This window comes from Littorina saxatilis, linkage group LG4 (genome assembly GCF_037325665.1).
Source record: "Littorina saxatilis isolate snail1 linkage group LG4, US_GU_Lsax_2.0, whole genome shotgun sequence".
Lineage (NCBI taxonomy): Eukaryota > Metazoa > Mollusca > Gastropoda > Littorinimorpha > Littorinidae > Littorina > Littorina saxatilis.
Genome location: NC_090248.1, coordinates 8,517,258 through 8,539,757, shown reverse-complemented (window position 1 = coordinate 8,539,757; position 22,500 = coordinate 8,517,258). Strand labels below are relative to the sequence as shown.

The 22,500-nt window shown below is 42.8% G+C and overlaps 1 protein-coding gene across 1 annotated transcript in view; it reads left to right on the top strand.

Moving 5' to 3' along the window:
- The window catches only part of LOC138963890 (universal stress protein in QAH/OAS sulfhydrylase 3'region-like), a 17,825-nt gene extending 6,003 nt beyond the window's left edge, over positions 1-11,822 (top strand). The window contains exons 2-4 of the mRNA XM_070335737.1: positions 5,287-5,367; positions 7,557-7,663; positions 10,762-11,822. Coding sequence (XP_070191838.1) covers positions 5,287-5,367; positions 7,557-7,663; positions 10,762-10,959 — 386 coding nt within the window. The 3' untranslated portion in view covers positions 10,960-11,822. The remainder of the gene's footprint in view (positions 1-5,286; positions 5,368-7,556; positions 7,664-10,761) is intronic.
- The last annotated feature ends 10,678 nt before the right edge of the window (positions 11,823-22,500 follow it).

Below are 22,500 nucleotides of genomic sequence, written 5' to 3'. Positions count from 1 at the left end.
AGAGAGAGTGAGATAGAGAGAGAGATAGAGAGAGATAGATAGAGAGAGAGAGCGAGAGAGAGAGAGATACAGAGAGAGAGATAGAGAGAGATAGAGAGAGAGAGAGAGGGGAGGGGAGGGGAGGGGAGGGGAGGGGAGGGGAGGGGAGGGGAGGGGAGGGGAGGGGAGGGGAGGGGAGGGGAGGGAAGGGAGGGAGGGAGGGAGGGAGGGAGGGCGGGCCAGTGCGCTTTTATCAAGCGAGAACAAGATAAATGTAAGTAGTATCAGCCGACGTCTTTATGGATTTATGGGGATTGATTTTTCTACCTAAGCTGGATCTTCAGGTAAAGGGTTGGTGTTTTGACACAGGACAAAGGTAAGCGGATGTGTCCCACTTCATGAATACAGTACTGGCTTTCAATTATGCCACTTATTCATTCCATCGCAAAACACACGCAGGAGGGTGATTCGTAGTCTTCATTTTATTGTACAGAAAACAGAATCTTTAATTGCCCAAGGTTGGGAATTTGTGATGACATTGCGATTAAGAAACATTTAAATCCAGCCATATACACCAACACACGCATCATTTATACAAACTGATCAACAACATTAATTTAAAAACAACACTGGACCATAAGTATACAAATACATTCACTAAAACTAGCAGTATACACTCAAGCTTCCTCGCCTCAAGTCACACACACACAAACACACACATACGCACGCACGCGCACACAAACGCGCACACACACGTCACTGCCTCATGCATTTTTATAACGTGACAGTAATGGTTATGATTATAATAATTTTTGACCTAACTATTTGTATATTATTACCGTTGGAATGTTAAGGTAAGGCCGCACTTACTACAAGCATAGCTTGTTGTGTTGTACCAAGAGGCTCCGCTGTACACCTGTATACCACCGACAATGTATTCAATGACACAAGTGTATCACGGAAAACGAGGTAGCTTCTGGCGCCTGTTGTTGACAGAGGGAATTATAGGCCTCAAGGCAGTAGGGGAGACCGGGGCTAGTCCGCCTACTTTTATGCTTTTGGTAGCATAACTGGCGAGTTTGATGAACTAGAAGACTGATTTTTATATTTAGTCAAGTTTTGACTAAATATTTTAACATCGAGGGGGAATCGAAACGAGGGTCGTGGTGTATGTGCGTGCGTGTGTGTGTGTGTGTGTGTGTAGAGCGATTCAGACTAAACTACTGGACCGATCTTTATGAAATTTGACATGAGAGTTCCTGGGTATGAAATCCCCGAACGTTTTTTTCATTTTTTTGATAAATGTCTTTGATGACGTCATATCCGGCTTTTCGTGAAAGTTGAGGCGGCACTGTCACGCCCTCATTTTTAAACCAAATTGGTTCAAATTTTGGTCAAGTATTCTTCGACGAAGCCCGGGGTTCGGTATTGCATTTCAGCTTGGTGGCTTAAAAATTAATTAATGACTTTGGTCATTAAAAATCTAAAAATTGTAAAAAAAAATAAAAATTTATAAAACAATCCAAATTTACGTTTATCTTATTCTCCATCATTTGCTGATTCCAAAAACATATAAATATGTTATATTTGGATTAAAAACAAGCTCTGAAAATTAAATATATAAAAATTATTATCAAAATTAAATGTTCCAAATCAATTTAAAAACACTTTCATCTTATTCCTTGTCGGTACCTGATTCCAAAAACATATAGATATGATATGTTTGGATTAAAAACACGCTCAGAAAGTTAAAACAAAGAGAGGTACAGAAAAGTGTGCTATCCTTCTTAGCGCAACTACTACCCCGCTCTTCTTGTCAATTTCACTGCCTTTGCCATGAGCGGTGGACTGACGATGCTACGAGTATACGGTCTTGCTGAAAAATGGCAGCTACTTGACTAAATATTGTATTTTCGCCTTACGCGACTTGTTTATTTTACATCAAGACAAATGTGTAGCTGATATCAATGTGCAGATAGTTTTTTATGTGCGCATGAACATTTGTTGTACATACTGCTTTAAGTAGACCTACCCTAACGTAGGCGAACTTGCCCCAAGTCGGGGTAAGTCCGCCTACAGGGTGGGGCAAGTCCGCCGCTCTCATCCCATAGTAGAAGACTAGTAGTGGGCAAGCTTTAGTGGGAAAGCTTTTTTAATTCCCTTCAATATTTAGGTTCAAAAATGCCAATGACAAAATACGAAAGAATGTAACACAAAATTACGTTAGGGGAGACCGGGGCTAGTCCGCCTACTTTTATGCTACTTTTATGCTTTTGGTAGCATAACTGGCGAGTTTGATGAACTAGAAGACTGATTTTTTTTATTTTACATCAAGACAAATGTGTAGCTGATATCAATGTGCAGACAGGTTTTATGTGCGCATGAACATGTACATTTGTTGTACATACTGCTCACGGCGAACATGCCCCATGACAAATAGGCGGACTTGCCCCTGCACGGGCAGGCAACTCTAGTGCCAGATAACGAGCACAATGACATGGGAAGGAAGAAGCAAAACTTTGTCAGAACTCGACCCTAATTAACGCACTTTCACTCGACACCAAGACTAAGTATTTGTTCTCAGAGGTAATGCATCAAAACCTAAGTCAACTCCCATGCATTCATGTTACAAAAATGAAGAAAAACACTTTTTGTGATCTGTACTCACGATATATGGGCGCGCAACCTCTTAACTTCTGCAGGATATGGCGGGAAGAAGGGACACCACTCCCACATGGTGTGAATGACTAAAAGGTGGCAAACGTAAGAATAAACAGACAAAGACGGATGTGCCCCGGGGGCGGACTAGCCCCGGTCTCCCCTACTGCGTATGCAGCATGTTATTACTGTTTGTCGTAAGACTTTGCTGTATTGATCTACGTTCGAACAGCTGGTATTGTTGCTGGGAAAACAAGGGGTGGAGTAGAGACAGAAACAATTTACTTCAAACTATGCCGTGCTGAACTTGTTTTCCCCGCAGAAATGTCAGCGGTCATTCTACAAAGATTGTGCTTAATCGAATATAATTCATAGCTAATTGCCAGAAAATGTTCTACGTTGTTTCGAAGACTCACTAGCTTTAAATATTCGCAAACATCCTTCCGTTGTTCCGGTTTGACCCATATTATTCGTTTTACACTTTCCTGGTACTGTTTATTCTCTCTCTCTCTCTCTCTCTCTCTCTCTCTCTCTCTCTCTCTCTCTCTCTCTCTCTCTCTCTCTCTCTCTCTCGCTCTCTCTCGCTCGCTCTCTCTCGCTCGCTCGCTCGCTGGAATGAATGCATGTGAACACGTGTTTACGACAGAATAATTATCATGAATCAAATGTGCTTACGAGTGTGCATGTGGTTGTGCGCGTGCATTTGTGTTTGTGTGGGGACGTGTGTCTTTGTTAGTGTGTGTGTGTGTGTGTATGTGTGCGCAAGTGTGTCTGTGTGCGTGCGTGCGTGCGTGTGTGAGTGTGTTTTTACTGTAGACTTTGCCTATTGACATTGGCAACACATGGTTGCAACATGCACGTCAGTGTGCCATATCTGGTGTCAAAAGAGCTTTGTTGTAATTTGCTTTCGACTAATGGCTTTCAACAAATAGCCCGTTTAGACACCACCACCAATCATCTCGCACGCACGCACTCAGCAAGCAAGCGCACACACACACACACACACACACACACACACACACACACACACACACACACACACACACACACACGCAAACTCGTGTGTGCACACACACACACACTTTTTATTGCCGTTTTGTCTGAATATTGTTCTTGTTACTATAGTGTCTTCCGCCCTCAAGCTGGTTATTATTATCAAAAGTAGGTTCAGGACCGAGGGCAAAAATAAAATCGATCCGTTTGGAAAAAAACAACAGTTTTTTTTGTGATATGAGGTTTTGTCTCCGTAAAAATTACCAGTTGCAAAATCTGCATCATAACTTACGTGTGTACATGTATTTTTCAAAGCTCAAAGTCCGGTTTGCATTCTCAGCAGACAAATAATGCCCCCCCTTCCCCTCCCGGATATCGTAGAAAAATGATAGTTATATAATTATACGCACACACAACCTCATGCAAATTGTTTCTTGTTCTTCCTTGTTATGATATATATATATGCACACAGCAGGCGAGCATGTTTACATTTACACGACACTCTTCGCATTGTTTTGTCTATGTACCGACGTAATAAAGTCAGGTCATGCAAGCAATTTTGCAGTCAGGAGCATTTTATGGATGGGAAAGTTTATAGATGGAGTTCTACTGTTGTCCAACATGTTTGTTATAAGTAGTGTTGCTGCCACTGGAGACCGGTAGTTCAGTTGGTAGAGCAATTAATGCACTTGTGATCCGTGTGTCACGGGTTCGAATCCTGGTTCAAATATCTGTGAGTCTCTGTCTGTCCGTCTGTCTGTCTGTCTGTCTGTCTGTCTGTCTGTCTGTCTGTCTGTCTCTCTCTCTCTCTCTCTCTCTCTCTCTCTCTCTCTCTCTCTCTCTCTCTCTCGATGTCGCTCTCTCTCTCGATGTCGCTCTCTCTCTCTCTCTCTCTCTCTCTCTCTCTCTCTCTCTCTCTCTCTCTCTCTCTCTCTCTCTCTCTCTCTCTCTCTCTCTCTCTCTCTCTCGAGTCTTTCTCACTCTCTCTCTCTCTGGGTGAGACATGAAGCCTGTGCTGCGACTTCTGTCTTGTGTGTGGCGCACGTTATAATGTCAAAGCAGCACCGCCCTGATATGGCCCTTCGTGGTCGGCTGGCCGTTAAACAAACAAACAAACATAATTATCTTAAACTCACGTAATGTTCTGGTCTGTGCTTACAAATAAGATTGAATACGTGCATAATGTATTTCTGGTTGGTGATGATATTTGATCCCTTTTTAAAAAAAAAATTGTTTACTGATCATTTGGTCCAATTTTTCTTTTATTTCATTGGTCATTTTGCTTTGACCATTTTGGAAGCTACAAGTACAACGTCACAGTATCAGTAAACATCGACGTGTGTCTGTTGTGTGTCTGTTGTGTATCTTGTCTGTACACTGTATACAGGCCGATAGGTCAAAGTTCTCTTGAATGTTTCGTTTTGTTCAAAATGAAACGTTCCATAAACTTACCTTTATTGTTTTTAGATTCTTGACTTGGGAACGTCAACAGTGTATCACGTCAACAGTGTATCACGTCAACAGTGTATCACGTCAACAGTACTAGTGTATCTGTTTTTGATTTCATGTCACAGTTGAACATACAGTACATCTGCTGAAGGAAAAACATAGACGTGGCGGTTGCATTATTATTATTGTTGTTTTTTTAATTTTTAGATTACAAAGAGAACGTGGAGCACAAAGGAGATGACGTCACAATTGTCTTCGCGGCCGAACATGGCAACCTGACGTCACAGCGTGAGTATAGTGACGTCGTACCTTTGACTCGGGCGATAGTTACGAAAAGCACGTGAAAGGGGACACAAGCAACAAGACTCAAAGAAATAAAGTACTGTATTATGTATTCCTCTGTTAGTGTGTCAGGATGTTTATACACGTTACAGAGAAATGAAATGATCTCTGCTGGTCGTAAAGTATTCTACTGATTGCTGTGCATTATAGCAACCACTGATTTGTGTCCTATAAGTTATTTATCAGAAAGAGAGAGAGAGAGAGAGAGTGTGTGTGTGTGTGTGTGTGTGTGTGTGTGTGTGTGTGTGTGTGTGTGTGTGTGTGTGTGTGTGTGTGTGCGTGTGCGCGCGCGCGCGTGTGTATCTGTGTGCCTATGAGAGTGTATAATTGAGAGAAAAAAACCAGAAAGAGAGCAACGATAAAAGAAAAAAAACACACAATATTTAGTCAAGTAGCTGCCATTTTTCAGCAAGACCGTATACTCGTAGCATCGTCAGTCCACCGCTCATGGCAAAGGCAGTGAAATTGACAAGAAGAGCGGGGTAGTAGTTGCGCTAAGAAGGATAGCACGCTTTTCTGTACCTCTCTTTGTTTTAACTTTCTGAGCGTGTTTTTAATCCAAACATATCATATCTATATGTTTTTGGAATTAGGAACCGACAAGGAATAAGATGAAAGTGTTTTTAAATTGATTTGGACAATTTAATTTTGATAATAATTTTTATAGATTTAATTTTCAGAGCTTGTTTTTAATCCGAATATAACATATTTATATGTTTTTGGAATCAGCAAATGATGGAGAATAAGATAAACGTAAATTTGGATCGTTTTATAAATTTTTATTTTTTTTTTACAATTTTCCGATTTTTAATGACCAAAGTCATTAATTAATTTTTAAGCCACCAAGCTGAAATGCAATACCGAACCCCGGGCTTCGTCGAAGAATACTTGACCAAAATTTCAACCAATTTGGTTGAAAAATGAGGGCGTGACAGTGCCGCCTCAACTTTCACGAAAAGCCGGATATGACGTCATCAAAGACATTTATCAAAAAAATGAAAAAAAACGTTCGGGGATTTCATACCCAGGAACTCTCATGTCAAATTTCATAAAGATCGGTCCAGTAGTTTAGTCTGAATCGCTCTACACACACACACACACACACACACACGCACGCACGCACATACACCACGACCCTCGTTTCGATTCCCCCTCGATGTTAAAATATTTAGTCAAAACTTGACTAAATATAAAAACAAGTCGCGTAAGGCGAAATTACTACATTTAGTCAAGCTGTGGAACTCACAGAATGAAACTGAACGCACTGCATTTTTTCACAATGACCGTAGTCCGCCGCTCGTGCAAAACGCAGTGAAACTGACGAGACTGTTTAGCGCGGAAGTGGTTTCGCTGTGCTGCATAGCACGCTTTTCTGTACCTCTCTTCGTTTTAACTTTCTGAGCGTGTTTTTAATCCAAACATATCATATCTATATGTTTTTGGAATCAGGAACCGACAAGGAATAAGATGAAGAAATTTTTAAATCGATTTCGGACATTTGATTTTGTTCATAATTTTTATATTTTTAATATTGAGAGCTTGTTTTTAATCCAAATATAACATATTTATATGTTTTTGGAATCAGAAAATAATGAAGAATAATATGAACGTAAATTTGGATCGTTTTATAAAAAAATGTTATAATTACAATTTTTAGGTTTTTAATGACCAAAGTCATTAATTAATTTTTAAGTCACCAAGCTGAAATGCAATGCCGAAGTCCGGCCTTTGTCGAAGATTGCTTGGCCAAAATGTCAATCAATTTGATTGAAAAATGAGGGTGTGACAGTGCCGCCTCAACTTTTACAAAAAGCCGGATATGACGTCATCAAAGACATTTATCGAAAAAATGAAAAAGATGTCCGGGAATATCATACCCAGGAACTCTCATGTCAAATTTCATAAAGATCGGTCTAGTAGTTTACTCTGAATCGCTCTACACACACACACGCACACACACACACAGACACACACACACACACACAGACACACATACACCATGACCCTCGTCTCGATTCCCCCCTCTATGTTAAAACATTTAGTCAAAACTTGACTAAATGTAAAAAGGAAAAAAATACCCAAATGCCAAAGCTAAAAGCTTAACATCTAAACCGATACGCTTCCCTTCTTTGCAGCCGTATTCTCGACAGATCCTCAGTTTCTGGCCCGAATGTGCAGCGAAGAGGAAGGAGAGATAAAAAAACTGGTGGATAAACTGGAAAAGATGCTCACCGAAGCCGGGGTAAGTGGCTAGTGGTTTGTCCTAACGAACGATTAAACAGGTCACTAGGGAGATTTAAAAGACAGCACGTTTCGTTTTGCAGCTCGTTTCGTTTGGTGAATGAGTCACCCCGCGAAACGGAACGTGAAACGAGACGGCATAGGCCGCAGACAAGATTTAGATGTATTCACGTTTCGTTTCGGAATGAAGGAAGGGCGATAAATCTTCAAGTGAAATTATCACGTCTGTCCTCGATCAGAATGGAAAAAAAACCCCTAGGAGGTGGTCCAGAATCGGGCATACTTTGATTATTTTCAGTCCAAATAAATCACACAGACTTTGTTTATACAAAATCACATACGAAGCCAGAATAAAAATTCGATGCGATGACCTACTTCTGCTTCGCCATTTGCTTTCTCACCATGAAGTTGGATAAATGTACCAGGATCAGCACCCTTCAAAATATTTCAGTTCACAACAGTTGTCTACCTCCAATGAACACATTCTCAGCGCTGAAAGACTGTGAAAGGGTTGATGAATCTAGCAATGCATAAAATGGCCAACAAATAAAACTGTTAGTGTGCAAAAATACTCACAAAAGTTGACGAAATATTGTTCGTTTTTTGGGGGTGGAAAACGTGACTGCGTTTTGACGTTCCACGTTCCGTTTCAGTTGACCTTCACCTTTCCAGCGAGAGACCCCCGAAATGATGACGTTTACCACAACTTCAAAACGAAACGTCCCGACGTTTCGTTTATTAAATCTCCCTAAGTTATTACTCATGTTACGTTCTCTCGTGCTACTGTGTCCAGTACCAGACGACTGTGTGAGACGTTGAGTTCATATTGCGACTGCGAAATACGTTTCTTGGCTGTGTTGGTTTATTTTATTCCATTTGTTGATTCTTTCTTTCTTTATTTGGTGTTTAACGTCGTTTTCAACCACGAAGGGTTATATCGCGACGGGGAAAGGGGGAAGATGGGATAGAGCCACTTGTCAATTGTTTCTTGTTCACAAAAGCACAAATCAAAAATTTGCTCCAGGGGCTTGCAACGTAGTACAATATATTACCTTACTGGGAGAATGCAAGTTTCCAGTACAAAGGACTTAATATTTCTTACATACTGCTTGACTAAAATCTTTACAAAAATTGACTATATTCTATACAAGAAACACTTAATAAGGCTAAAAGGAGAAACAGAATCCGTTAGTCGCCTCTTACGACATGCTGGGGAGCATCGGGTAAATTCTTACCCCTAACCCGCGGGGGGGGGGGGGCATTTGTTGATGTGTGTGTGTGTGTCGGGGGGTGTTTAACACCATGGTGTTTTTGTTTTAAGTATTGAAAGAAAATATTTGTGCATATATTGCTACTTGGTTTGACTTGCTCGATTTGATGTACATCCATGCGATACCAAACAGCGTACTTGAGTCTTGACACGGGAGATCGTGAACGTGCGCGGCCGGGATTCGAACACTCAAGGCAATGGGAGGCCGGTGTAACACGAGAAAATTACTCCCACGAGATTTTTACTCCGGAGTAAACATTTCGTACGAAAAACTTACTCCCTTTACGAAAAAAGCACTCCCCCATTGCACGAGAAAATTACTCCCCAAGACAGGTGAGTTCCGAGTAAACATTTTGTACAAAAAGGTTACTCCCCTGACGAATACATAACGAATAAATTACTTCACCCCAACACGAGCAATTTCCTCCCATGCCAGGTGTACGAAATTTTTACTCCCTTGTCCCCTGTTAGTCTTGGTGGTTGAAGGCGTGGAAGGAGGGAGCGCGACATTCGTGTGCGCGAGATCACTTATTGGCATTATCCCTTCGCCCGCATCCCATTTTTGCGTACGAGATTTTTACTGGAAGTAAAAAAAATGGGGAGTACAAATTTCGTGGAGGGAGTAATTTTTTCGTGCCTTGGGGAGTTCTCTTCTCGTACAAAAAGTGTACTCGCCTCGGAGTGAGAATTTCGTACGAAATATTTACTCCGGAGTAAATTTTTTGTGGAGTAAAAATTTCGTGTTACACCGGCGCCTTATTCACAAGGCAATTGCTCCCGTCCAGCTGTAACACACAAAACACCATAATCACAAGGCAAAACTCTTCAACTGAAAACTATAATAATCAACAACAACAACAACAACAACAACAGCAGCAAAGTGTGTCCTTTGACTTGACCTTCAATCTCTCTTTCCTTGTGTTTTCTTCTTTACGTTCCCATGCTGTGCATTCTCAACAGAATTCGAAAGGGATGGCCTCTTCAACCAGGAATTGGTGTTCGTGTGTGTCCACCTGTCTGTCTAAAGTCACGTTCTGCTGACACACAAAGGCGTTCGCACACTCACGCCAAGCATAGAACAAGTGCAGCTTTTTACCCCGTCTTCGTTTTGAGCTTTGAAGACGCCCCTCCCTTCCCCGTGCTCCAAGCCCACGAATGCAAACACGCACGTACGCACACACATACGCGCACACACAAACGCACACAAACACATACACACACGCACACACACACATGCACACACTCACACACACACACACACACACACACACACACACACACACACACACACACACGCTTGCGCAATTAAACGCAGGCAGACACAAACGGCGCACACGCGCACGCACACACACACACACACACACACACACACACACATTAACACACACTTACACACTCTCACTCTCTCTCTCTCACTCTCTCTCTCACTCTCTCTCACACTCTCTCTCACACTCTCTCTCACTCACTCTCACTCTCTCTCACTCACTCTCTCACTCTCTCTCTCTCCCTCACTCTCTCTCTCACTCTCTCTCACTCTCTCTCTCTCACTCTCTCTCTCTCACTCTCTCACTCTCTCTCTCTCACTCTCACTTTCTCTCTCACTCTCTCTCCCTCACTCTCTCTCTCTCACTCTTTCACTCACTCTCTCTCTCTCTCTCTCTCTCTCTCTCTCTCTCTCTCTCTCTCTCTCTCTTTCTCTCTCTTTCTCTTTTTCTCTTTCTCTTTCAAACACGCCTTTCTTACACACGCACATAATTAGACAGACATGCCATTTATTATTTCTTTTCTTTTAACAATTAGATGTAATCATAATTTTACTCCCAATACAGGTTCCAGGGAAAGTACTCCGCTACTCGGGAAACACACCAGGCGAAGCAGTGATCAAGGCGAGTCAGGAACTTGGGGCTGACCTGATCATAACGGGTACACGGGGACTGGGCAAGATCAGGCGTACCCTCATGGGCAGCGTCAGTCAGTACATCGTGCACCACGCGCACGTGCCCGTTCTGGTTTGTCGCGAGAAGTAGGTCAAGGTTGTTGGGGTCATAGGTACTCGTTGTCAATGACATACATGTTGGTTGTTGTTGTTTTTTATCATAAAGGCGAATTGTGTCATGTAAGATGTGTATTGTTTTGGGAGCTGTGTGCTTATTTCTGAAGAAGTGAGTGTGCTATTTTCCAGACAGAAATGTTTTAGTATGAGCACTGGTATTTTGTAGTAATGGTTTTATAAAGGCGAATTGTGTTAACCGATGAATTGAAAAGGAAGAATGGTTGGTATTTGTTGAGGCGTTTTGTTTTAGGTTGAATGACATTGCGGTATAATATTTTGTTTTATATTGTTTGTTGTATTAACTGATGTTGAAGTGTTAGCTAAATGTATGATAGTGAAGCAAATACGTCAACAACATGACACTAATTCCAAGTCACAAGCATTTTTACTGTGTGTTCTTTTTAATAATGAAGCTTTACGCATGCAATTTGTTATTAAACATTTGATTGAGTCTTTTAATTCTTTTGTGAAATTTGTTTTTGCAAGTTATTTTAGCAGAAACTTGGTCAGTAGGTTTGCTTTATTTTTCATGTAACACATTTTCACAGAAGGTTATATTATACGTATTGTTTCATTGTTGTAACAATTTGTAGATTTTTCCTTTGCATTGCATTGCTGTTTTGCATGTGGCATTATTTGTTTGTTTTCCTATTTTGTTTAGAATAAAGAGATACAATATTTAAGTCAGATGGCTGTGTATTATATATTCCAAAGAGTATCCAAGATTGGTTGCCAGAGTTATGATCGTATTGTCTTGAATGATCTTACCTGTGTGTGTGTGGGTGTGATGTTCATTGTTTTAGCCTCTTTAGTAAATGCAATGGTCTTGCAAACTTCGAGAGTTTTTGCCTACATTGCTTGTATGTTCTTGCCCTCTCTCTCTCTCCCTCTCTCTCTCTCTCTCCCTCTCTCTCTCTCTCTCTCTCTCTCTCTCTCTCTCTCTCTCTCTCTCTCTCTCTCTCTCTCTCTCTCTCTCTCTCTCTCTCTCTCTCTCTCTCTCATGGGTGCAACTGCTGGAAAATGAAAAAAACTGAAAAAGGTCGTGGTCCAGGGGCAGGGGCCGTTAAGGCCCCGGCGGGGTGCAGGGGCAGCTCCCTTGCTGGGGGGTCCAGGGGGGCAGCGCCCCCCACCCCAAAACAATTTTTTGCATTTCAGGGAGGATTTGAATGACCTCTTTTGACTCTAAATCTATTTCAGAACAAACAGGCTTTGCGGATATGCATAATATGAACAATCTTGTAAACCTGAAGGTATTTGTAACCACCCAGCCGAAAATGAATTTTAGCATTTTAAGAGGGGCTATTTGAGCCTCTCCTGGTTTTAAAACTGAAAACAGCAACAACAACAAAATTGGGTTTTTTTGGGGGGGAGGGGAGGATGCACAACATGAAAAACCCCTATACTTGAAGGTGTTTGGTTGCATCACTCTTGCTAGAAGGTCTACAAAAAACAAGGTCAACAATTTGAAGAAGGGTTTTAGATTATAGCCTCTCCTTGCTAACTAACTTAAAATTGGAGATGCCCAAATTAAAAATCTTGTAAACTTGAAGGTGATTGATTTTATCACCTAGTTTTGTCTTTGATTTAAAACATGTTTACTGAATTAAAGGAAAATTACCATAACAAAAAGTTTTCACAAACAGGAAATTACAGTCACCTCCCTTGTATTACAATTTCTTTACTTGAAGCTTATGAATTTATCATTGCAGGAGGTAAATTCTCAAATAATTGTTGAGCCATAGCTTCAACCAAATGAGAAACAAGTTTCAAGTCACTGAGTTTGTTTCAATTGATTACTTTCAAAAGGGCTAACTGCTCAGGTTAAAAAGAAGAAGGTATAGACAAAAACAGAAACCTCCAGAGTTATATCCCTTGCCATGCACATGCAATCTTCTGATGCTGCTTTTTCATTTTAGGAGTTCAATTCGCAAATGATTGTTGAATCATAGCTTGAATTAAAAGAGAAATAAGTTTCAAGCAAGCTTGTTTTAGTTGCCAACTTTTTAAAGGACTCAATGTATCTGAAGCAAAATACCACTGGTTCATAGATCAGGAATGCAAATTTTCTCTACCACTGAAGGTATCTGAATCCCTGAAAGTGGGGTATATAAGGAAGGCTAAATACACAGCATTTACGATGCCACATTCACCAGTATGACATGACATCCTCCCCCCCCCCCCCCCCCCCCCTCTTGGCACCTTTACACAACCGTCCCTATCAGGCATGGTCAAGGGTGGCTGACCTCTCAAGCAACCACCCAAACACAATGGCCTTGCTTCAGAATTTTCAAAAAAACGGAAGAGTTGCACCCATGCTCTCTTGTTTCTCTCTCTCTCTTGCTTCTCTCTCTCTCTCTCTCTCTCTATCACACACGCACGCTCATACCTAACCAAGATCCATTACCATGACAAGGGAGACAACAGCCGTTGTATTGCCCTTTAACATGTAGCAAGCTGATTGCCTCCCATGGGAACACTGTTCTCAGTTTAAGACTGCTTGTTTTTATTTGTACTTGTATATCATGTTTCTTTGTCCGAGTTTTCAATTAGATATCTCCGTCAGTTGAGGAAACAAAGTACTAATTTTACAAACACACCAATCTGATGAATTTAAAGCAATCACCGGAGACATGATTTGTTTGGTTAGTTTGCCAGTGTCTGTCTGTCTGTTGGTTTGCTTTATTGTTTGCGATGACAAATAAAGACAAGCTGGGGATCTGACTGTCAGCATGCAAGAGTAAAAAATATACAAAATAAAACAGGTTGGTTGTTGGAACGTTCAATCACATAGGACAGGAAACACTCAAGATCATCTCCTTTTCTTTGTGTTTGGTTGTATTTTGGTATTAAGCTCTCTTGAAGATTCATTGTCTCCCTTGTCATGGTACAGTTCTTGGTGTGTGTCTGTGTCTGTGTGTCTTTGTCTGTGTATGTGTGAGTGTGAGTGTGTGCGTGTGCATGTGTGTATGTGTGTGTGTACCAGTGTGTGTGGGGGTGTGTGTACCAGCTGTGAGTGTGGGTGTGTGTGTACCAGTGAGTGTGGGTGTGTGTGTACCAGTGTGTGTGGGGGTGTGTGTACCAGCTGTGAGTGTGGGTGTGTGTGTACCAGTGAGTGTGGGTGTGTGTGTACCAGTGTGTTTGGGTGTGTGTGTACCAGTGGGTGTGTGTGTACCAGTGAGTGTGGGTGTGTGTGTACCAGTGAGTGTGGGTGTGTGTGTACTAGTGTGTGTGGGTGTGTGTGTACCAGTGTGTGTGGGTGTGTGTACCAGTGAGTGTGGGTGTGTGTGTACTAGTGGGTGTGTGTGTGTACCAGTGTGTGTGGGTGTGTGTGTACCAGTGAGTGTGGGTGTGTGTGTACTAGTGTGTGTGGGTGTGTGTGTGTACCAGTGAGTGTGGGTGTGTGTGCACCAGTGTGTGTGGGTGTGTGTGTACCAGTGTGTGTGGGTGTGTGTGTACCAGTGTGTGTGGGTGTGTGTGTACCAGTGTGTGTGTGGGTGTGTGTGTACTAGTGTGTGTGGGTGTGTGTGTACCAGTGTGTGTGGGTGTGTGTGTACCAGTGAGTGTGGGTGTGTGTGTGTACCAGTGAGTGTGGGTGTGTGTGTGTACCAGTGAGTGTGGGTGTGTGTGCACCAGTGAGTGTGGGTGTGTGTGTGTACCAGTGTGTGTGGGTGTGTGTGTACCAGTGTGTGTGGGTGTGTGTGTACCAGTGAGTGTGGGTGTGTGTGTGTGGGTGTGTGTGTACCAGTGGGTGTGTGTGTACCAGTGAGTGTGGGTGTGTGTACCAGTGTGTGTGGGTGTGTGTGTACCAGTGAGTGTGGGTGTGTGTGTACTAGTGTGTGTGGGTGTGTGTGTACCAGTGTGTACCAGTGAGTGTGGGTGTGTGTGTACTAGTGTGTGTGGGTGTGTGTGTACCAGTTAGTGTGGGTGAGTGTGTACCAGTGAGTGTGGGTGTGTGTGTACCAGTGAGTGTGGGTGTGTGTGTACCAGTGTGTGTGGGTGTGTGTGTACCAGTGGGTGTGTGTGTACCAGTGAGTGTGGGTGTGTGTGTGTACCAGTGTGTGTGGGTGTGTGTGTACCAGCTGTGAGTGTGGGTGTGTGTGTACTAGTGTGTGTGGGTGTGTGTGTACCAGTGAGTGTGTGGGTGTGTGTGTACCAGTGTGTGTGGGTGTGTGTGTACTAGTGTGTGTGGGTGTGTGTGTACCAGTGTGTGTGGGTGTGTGTGTACCAGTGAGTGTGTGGGTGTGTGTGTACCAGTGTGTGTGTGGGTGTGTGTGTACTAGTGTGTGTGGGTGTGTGTGTACCAGTGTGTGTGGGTGTGTGTGTACCAGAGTGTGTGGGTGTGTGTGTGTGTACCAGTGTGTGTGGGGGTGTGTGTACCAGTGTGTGTGGGTGTGTGTGTACCAGTGTGTGTGGGTGTGTGTGTACCAGTGTGTGTGTGGGTGTGTGTGTACTAGTGTGTGTGGGTGTGTGTGTACCAGTGTGTGTGGGTGTGTGTGTACCAGTGTGTGTGGGTGTGTGTGTACCAGTGAGTGTGGGTGTGTGTGTACCAGTGTGTGTGGGTGTGTGTTTACCAGTGGGTGTGGGTGTGTGTGTACCAGTGAGTGTGGGTGTGTGTGTACCAGTGAGTGTGGGTGTGTGTGTACCAGTGTGTGTGTGTGTGTGTGTGAGAGACAGAGAGAGACAGACAGAGAGACAGACAGAGAGAGACAGAGAGAGAGAGAGACAGACAGACAGAGAGAGACAGAGAGAGACAGACAGACAGAGAGAGACAGAGAGAGATTAATTACAAAGGGAGGTGATCAAGCGGTCCTTAAACTGGACAACAAATAATGAGACAAGGAACAGCAATTGCACTAGCTGGGGCATATGTCGTTTCTTTTCATCTTAAGACCTTAAAGGCACACACAGCCTCCCGTAAACCATCAGGTAAACTGGCAGGCTTTTACACACAGTACAAACACCCTTTCTTTTACACACAGTACAAACACCCTTTCTTTTACACACAGTACAAACACCCTTTCTTTTACACACACTACAAACACCCTTTCTTTTACACACTCACCGCTTGAGATTATCATAGGTGCCCTCCGTAAAGTGCGAGCATTTTTCACAGAATTTATTGGTGCGTGGCAAGTCGGATTTGTCTGTATCACATACGGACGTCTCGTTTTGGCGCTGGGGCTAACTTGTACAATCTAAATAATAAATTGACAGATTGTAACACAAACATTCTTAAATCATAAAAGATTTCTTTTTTCATCAAGACGAGATCAGTTATGTACAACTCGAGGTTTTGAAAGTTTAAAAAAAAGCCGGAGGCCGGAAGCAAGTCACGCAATGATCGTGTTTTACCAAGGCATAGCAGACGAACTTACTGCATAACGCTTGCGTCTTTGAAGCTAATCGCCGCCGATAAGGATAAATTCGTGTGACTCGCAGTCGTTTGTTGCATTTTAGATTCAGAGGTACACAATTACGTGCTATTGCAGATACAGCAAGTCGCATTGAAATCACAAACTGACGACGAACTTGTGAAAAAAAAGGAAAGTGTGTGCCACGGGTCCACGATGGCTCAAGGGTAAAATAAACCACGAAATCTGGTGTGTGGTTTACACAAGCTAAATAGCCATTCAAACGAACTGTGTATTTAATGCTGTTAAAGTGTATAAGGTTAGAACTGCTTTTTTCACGAGAAGATTTAAATCGTTCTGTAAACCATTTGAGGCAGACTGGGCCTTTAACGTGAGCAGTTTTGACTGTTCAGGTGGGTTTTTGTTTTTATATTTAGTCAAGTCTTGACTAAATATTTTAACATCGAGGGGGAATCGAAACGAGGGTCGTGGTGTATGTGCGTCTGTCTGTCTGTCTGTGTGTGTGTGTAGAGCGATTCAGACTAAACTACTGGACCGATCTTTATGAAATTTAACATGAGAGTTCCTGGGTATGAAATCCCCGAACGTTTTTTTCATTTTTTTTATAAATGTCTTTGATGACGTCATATCCGGCTTTTCGTGAAAGTTGAGGCGGCACTGTCACGCCCTCATTTTTCAACCAAATTGGTTGAAATTTTGGTCAAGTACTCTTCGACGAAGCCCGGGGTTCGGTATTGCATTTCAGCTTGGTGGCTTAAAAATTAATTAATGACTTTGGTCATTAAAAATCTGAAAATTGTAAAAAAAAATAAAAATTTATAAAACGATCCAAATTTACGTTTATCTTATTCTCCATCATTTGCTGATTCCAAAAACATATAAATATGTTATATTCGGATTAAAAACAAGCTCTGAAAATTAAATATATAAAAATTATTATCAAAATTTTTTTTTCGAAATCAATTTAAAAACACTTTCATCTTATTCCTTGTCGGTTCCTGATTCCAAAAATATATAGATATGATATGTTTGGATTAAAAACACGCTCAGAAAGTTAAAACGAAGAGAGGTACAGAAAAGCGTGCTATCCTTCTCAGCGCAACGAATACCCCGCTCTTCTTGTCAATTCCACGTGCACTGCCTTTGCCACGGGCGGTGGAGTGACGATGCTACGAGTATACGGTCTTGCTGCGTTGCGTTGCGTTCAGTTTCCTTCTGTGAGTTCGACAGCTACTTGACTAAATATTGTATTTTCGCCTTACGCGACTTGTTTGTTTTTTGTTTTATTTATTGGTGGTTGGGGGCCGCATCTGGTTCAGCTAGCAATTTTGTGAAACACGATATTCGTTCCAGAAAGATAGGACCAGAGTGCGAAGCTTACAGGTAAATTGGACCGGATAAAGGACAGGGTCGGTTACTTTTTTACATTTAGTCAAGTTATGACTAAATGTTTTAACATCGAGGGGGGAATCGAGACGAGGGTCGTGGTGTATGTGTGTGTGTATGTGTGTGTGTGTGTGTGTGTGTGTGTGCGTGCGTGTAGAGCGATTCAGACCAAACTACTGCATCGATCTTTATGAAATGTGACATGAAAGTTCCTGGGTATGATATCCCCATACGTTTTTTTCATTTTTTTGATAAATGTCTTTGATGACGTCATATCCGGCTTTTCGTGAAAGTTGAGGCGGCACTGTCACGCCCTCATTTTTCAACCAAATTGGTTGAAATTTTGGTCAAGTATTGTTCGACAAAGCCCGGACTTCGGTATTGCATTTCAGCGTGGTGGCTTAAAAATTAATTAATGACTTTGGTCATTAAAAATCTGAAAATTGTAAAAAAAATATTTCTTTTATAAAACGATCCAAATTTACGTTCATCTTATTCTCCATCATTTGCTGATTCCAAAAACATATAAATATGTTATATTTGGATTAAAAACAAGCTCTGAAAATTAAATATATAAAAATTATTATCAAAATTAAATTGTCGAAATCAATTTAAAAACACTTTCATCTTATTCCTTGTTGGTTCCTGATTCCAAAAACATATAGATATGATATGTTTGGATTGAAAACACGCTCAGAAAGTTAAAACGAAGAGAGGTACAGAAAAGCGTGCTATCGTTCTCAGCGCAACTACTACCCCGCTCTTCTTGTCAATTTCACTGCCTTTGCCGTGAGCGGTGGACTGACGATGTTACGAGTATACGGTCTTGCTGCGTTGCATTGCGTTTAGTTTCATTCTGTGAGTTCGACAGCTACTTGACTAAATGTTGTATTTTCGCCTTACGCGACTTGTTTAAACCTGATTTCAGGACAACACTTTCAAAGACTTTCATCATCACATAATTATGTCAAATGAAGGGGCTGTAAGTGCTACCAGTGCCAATACCAACGTAGTAGAACTGACGCATGGAAAGTGTTTGCATCATGTTAGAAGTAGACGATCTACAGCAGAATGCCTTAATATACGTGTAGAAGTTTAATTGGATTTTCTTGTGCTCTTATAGATCATTCTGAAGTGTAGGGTGGTGTGTGTGTGTGTGTGTGTGTGTGTGTGTGTGTGTGTGTGTGTGTGTGTTAAAGGTTGCCATGACATTCAGGGGGGGGGGGGGCGTTTATTCAAATAACATACATCCATCCACTCACAATGTTTGAAAACACAGCATGGCTTAATTACGTCCCCATGTATCTTCTTGCTGAACCAAGCTCTGACTCCCTCCCCGCTTTCTCCCTCGTGCATCGGGCTTTTTCCGCTCTGCATCCGGAATTGCTGTGCAATGGGTTGCGGATAGCGGAAGGATGCTAATGAAACTTGATACATCAAATCGTATGCATGGGAAGGAATCTATCTTTAAAACAGTCTAACAGTCATGACATGACTGGGGCAAATGCATGTCAACAAGAATAGATATGCATTCTGTCGCACTGTCGCATTTACTGGGCGTGGGATATGATTAATAACACCCCCTGATTATATTACCCCTCGCACCATATGCGCAGATATTTTCAATATTGTCCAAAATGCTTCCCATAGGCCCCGTTGCCGCGATATAGGGGTCGAGCAAAGACTCTTTTTTCCTACTTTTTGTAGCTCATGAACAGTTATAAGTTGAAGTCAAACATATCGCCCCAATGACGTCATCATACCAGCAGGGGTCGAGACGACCTAACACCACGAAACGCCTTTTTTTTCGGTTAGGCAGGGGTATAAAGAGATAGGTTGAGGTGTCCGCAAACCAAACCACAGTGCAGCGTACACTTTTCAACGGACTTGGTCAACTTCTGCAGGTAAGATTTTGCGCCACCTTTGCAACACTTTTCGCTTTTATTTATTGGGTTGGGGACCGGAGCTCATTTGTGCAAGAGAACTGTGCCTGAGCTCTTTGTACAAGAGAACTGTGCCTGAGCTCTTTGTACAAGAGAACTGTGCCTGAGCTCTTTGTACAAGAGAACTGTGCCTGAGCTCTTTTGAAAATGTAGTAATATTTCATTTTCATTTTTCATTTTCATTACTTTATTGTCCCATCGCTGGGAAATTCGGGTCGCTTCCTCCCAGTGGAAAGCTAGCAGCAACGGGGTCGCGCTACCCAGGTGTCTGCGTGATTAGGTGTATTCAGCCACCTGCACTTATGGCAGAATGACCAAGGTCTTTTACGTGCCATTGTGATGACACGGGGGTGGGACATGGCTTCCGTCTCTGGGTCTGCACATAAAGTTGACCCGTGTCCGTCCCGGCCCGAATTCGAACCTGCGACCTTTCGATCACAAGTCCAGTGCTCTACCAACTGAGCTACCGGGCCCCCTAATCAAGGGGTGTTATTAATCATAGCGTAGGTGCTGGTGAGAGAAAATGAAAGTTTTACGCCCTCACGGCAAAGCCATTAGGGGCATGTTACACGGGAAAACCCGGCTTTGTATGAAAATAAAAAATAAAAATGCGGGGGGGGGGGGGGGGGGGGATGTAGACAGCTGGCTGCCGGCTGCTAGAGGAGACCTGAAATGGGCTAGGGACCGGGTTGGGTCGTCTTGGGTCAGTGCTGAAATGGTTACTTTTTTGGCTGTTGGCAGAACGGACACCCGGGCTTCATATTTTTGCATGCATGTATTCGTGTTTCCAAGGCCTGAGGCTTTCGCTTTGACCCTGGGATCTTTATCGTGCGCATGCGTGCACACGGGGGTGTTCGGACACCGAGGAGAGTCTGCACAAAGTTGACTCTGGGACACACATCCCGCGCCGAACTTGGGGGTTGAACCCACGCTGATAGTAACAACCGGTTTTAAAGCCAGCGCCTCTACCGACTGGGCAAACTCCCCCCCCCCCCCCCCAATTTGTTGGGGTCAAGAAGTTCCATGGAGGGCGGGGGGTATGGAGTAACACATAGTGTTTTGCTCAGAACATTCCCACCCATGCAGAGCCGCGCTATGGGTACGCATTACCGTGAAGCTGGCAGTCAGTGCTACCAAATGTCGTCTGTGTCTACCACTCGGTGGTGACTTAATGTGGGTCTATGTAAGCAGATGCCAGCGCAAGCAATCTGATGCAGAGTCAGGAGGCGGTTTGGTACAAGAGAACCTTAGAGGCCACAGCCTCGGCCGTCTAAGGGATCTGTGTGTCTGGAGGCACATTTGGTTTTTGAGGTTCAAGCGGAGCTGTTGCCTCTGCTCCCAAGTTCCCGTGTCTTGAGGCGTTTTTGGTATGGTAGCAAACCTGTAGGTTGGGGCCTCTGCCTTTCAGGATGCCAGGACTACAAAATGTGTGTCTTGGGACACATTTAGCTTAAGATTCCAGAAGTGGATCTGTGCTGTGCTGGGTCTGCTGCAAGCACACTAGAACCAGCTCGCAACAGTTGAGGTGAACAAATTGGTGACCAAGACCATCATCGGTTTCTCTCCGAGTGATGGGTGTGGGCGGAGAAAGTCTCCCAGGTGCTGGTCGCCAAACTGACTATATTGAATGAATTGAGACAGGCGCAGTGGCGTGGTGGTAAGACGTCGGCCTCCTAATCGGGAGGTCGTGAGTTCGAATCCCAGTCGCTGCCGCCTGGTGGGTTAAGAGTGGAGATTTTTCCGATCTCCCAGGTCAACTTATGTGCAGACCTGCTAGTGACTTAACCTCCTTCGTGTGTACACGCAAGCACAAGACCAAGTGCGCACGGAAAAGATCCTGTAATCCATGTCGGAGTTCGGTGGGTTATGGAAACACGAAAATATCCAGCATGCCAACTCAACGAAAGCGGAGTGAGGTGACTATGCTCTCAGAGTATAGTGTGGGGAACCCGGGGAACCCAAATGGGCAAACGAGCTCACACGTAACCAGACAATTCTGGAACGCTGAAGAAGAAGAAGAATGAATTGATGCTAACTGCAAAGTTGACAAGCATTAATTATAGAGATAATTTTCTCATGAACAGTTAACCAATACGCTTTTTTAGGGGTGGGGGAGTAAAGGGGTTATAGCTCCATGTGTAGCGTGCACATTTGCCTCAAACAGTAAATCATAGGCTTAACTCCAATTTTCTAAAATGTTAAATTGCTGTGCTAGTACCTTTTTCTGCTGGATGGAAACATAATCTTACTTTGCACAAGAGCTTGTACCAAAATGTGTGATTATTCTGACTCTAGCAATTTTTTAAAGTACAATCTCATTCGCACTTTGTTCCTGCTATCTCTCTTGAAAGAAAGCACATTTTTGATTACAAATTAAAAGTAATTAATATGTATACCGAGCAACAAAAGAAATGCGAAACAATTCTGCAATGTTTGATTGACAAAATCTCGAACAATTATGGAGTTAGAATTATCAAACCACAAAATGTTCATGAAGGCATGTTTGACCTAGCTGTTGCGTGATTATTTTGAAGCTGCGACTGTTTTAATACACGGGACAAGCAGGTTTAACGTTAACGAAGTTTTGGAGGTCTCGCTCAGTCAGCCTTCATCGCGCTCTCTGCCCACTGATCGGACACTGGTTGCTTCCAATGATGTTCCTGGTAGTGTCAGCGGCTGAATTGAATCGATGTCGAAGACGTTGTGGCAGGAAATTGCGATCTTGTCTTATTGGGGTAATGCGAAAAAATCCACCGCGTTGCATAACTGCAGTGCTTCCAATGTCACCAGAACATTGCAGAAGGTGATAAACTG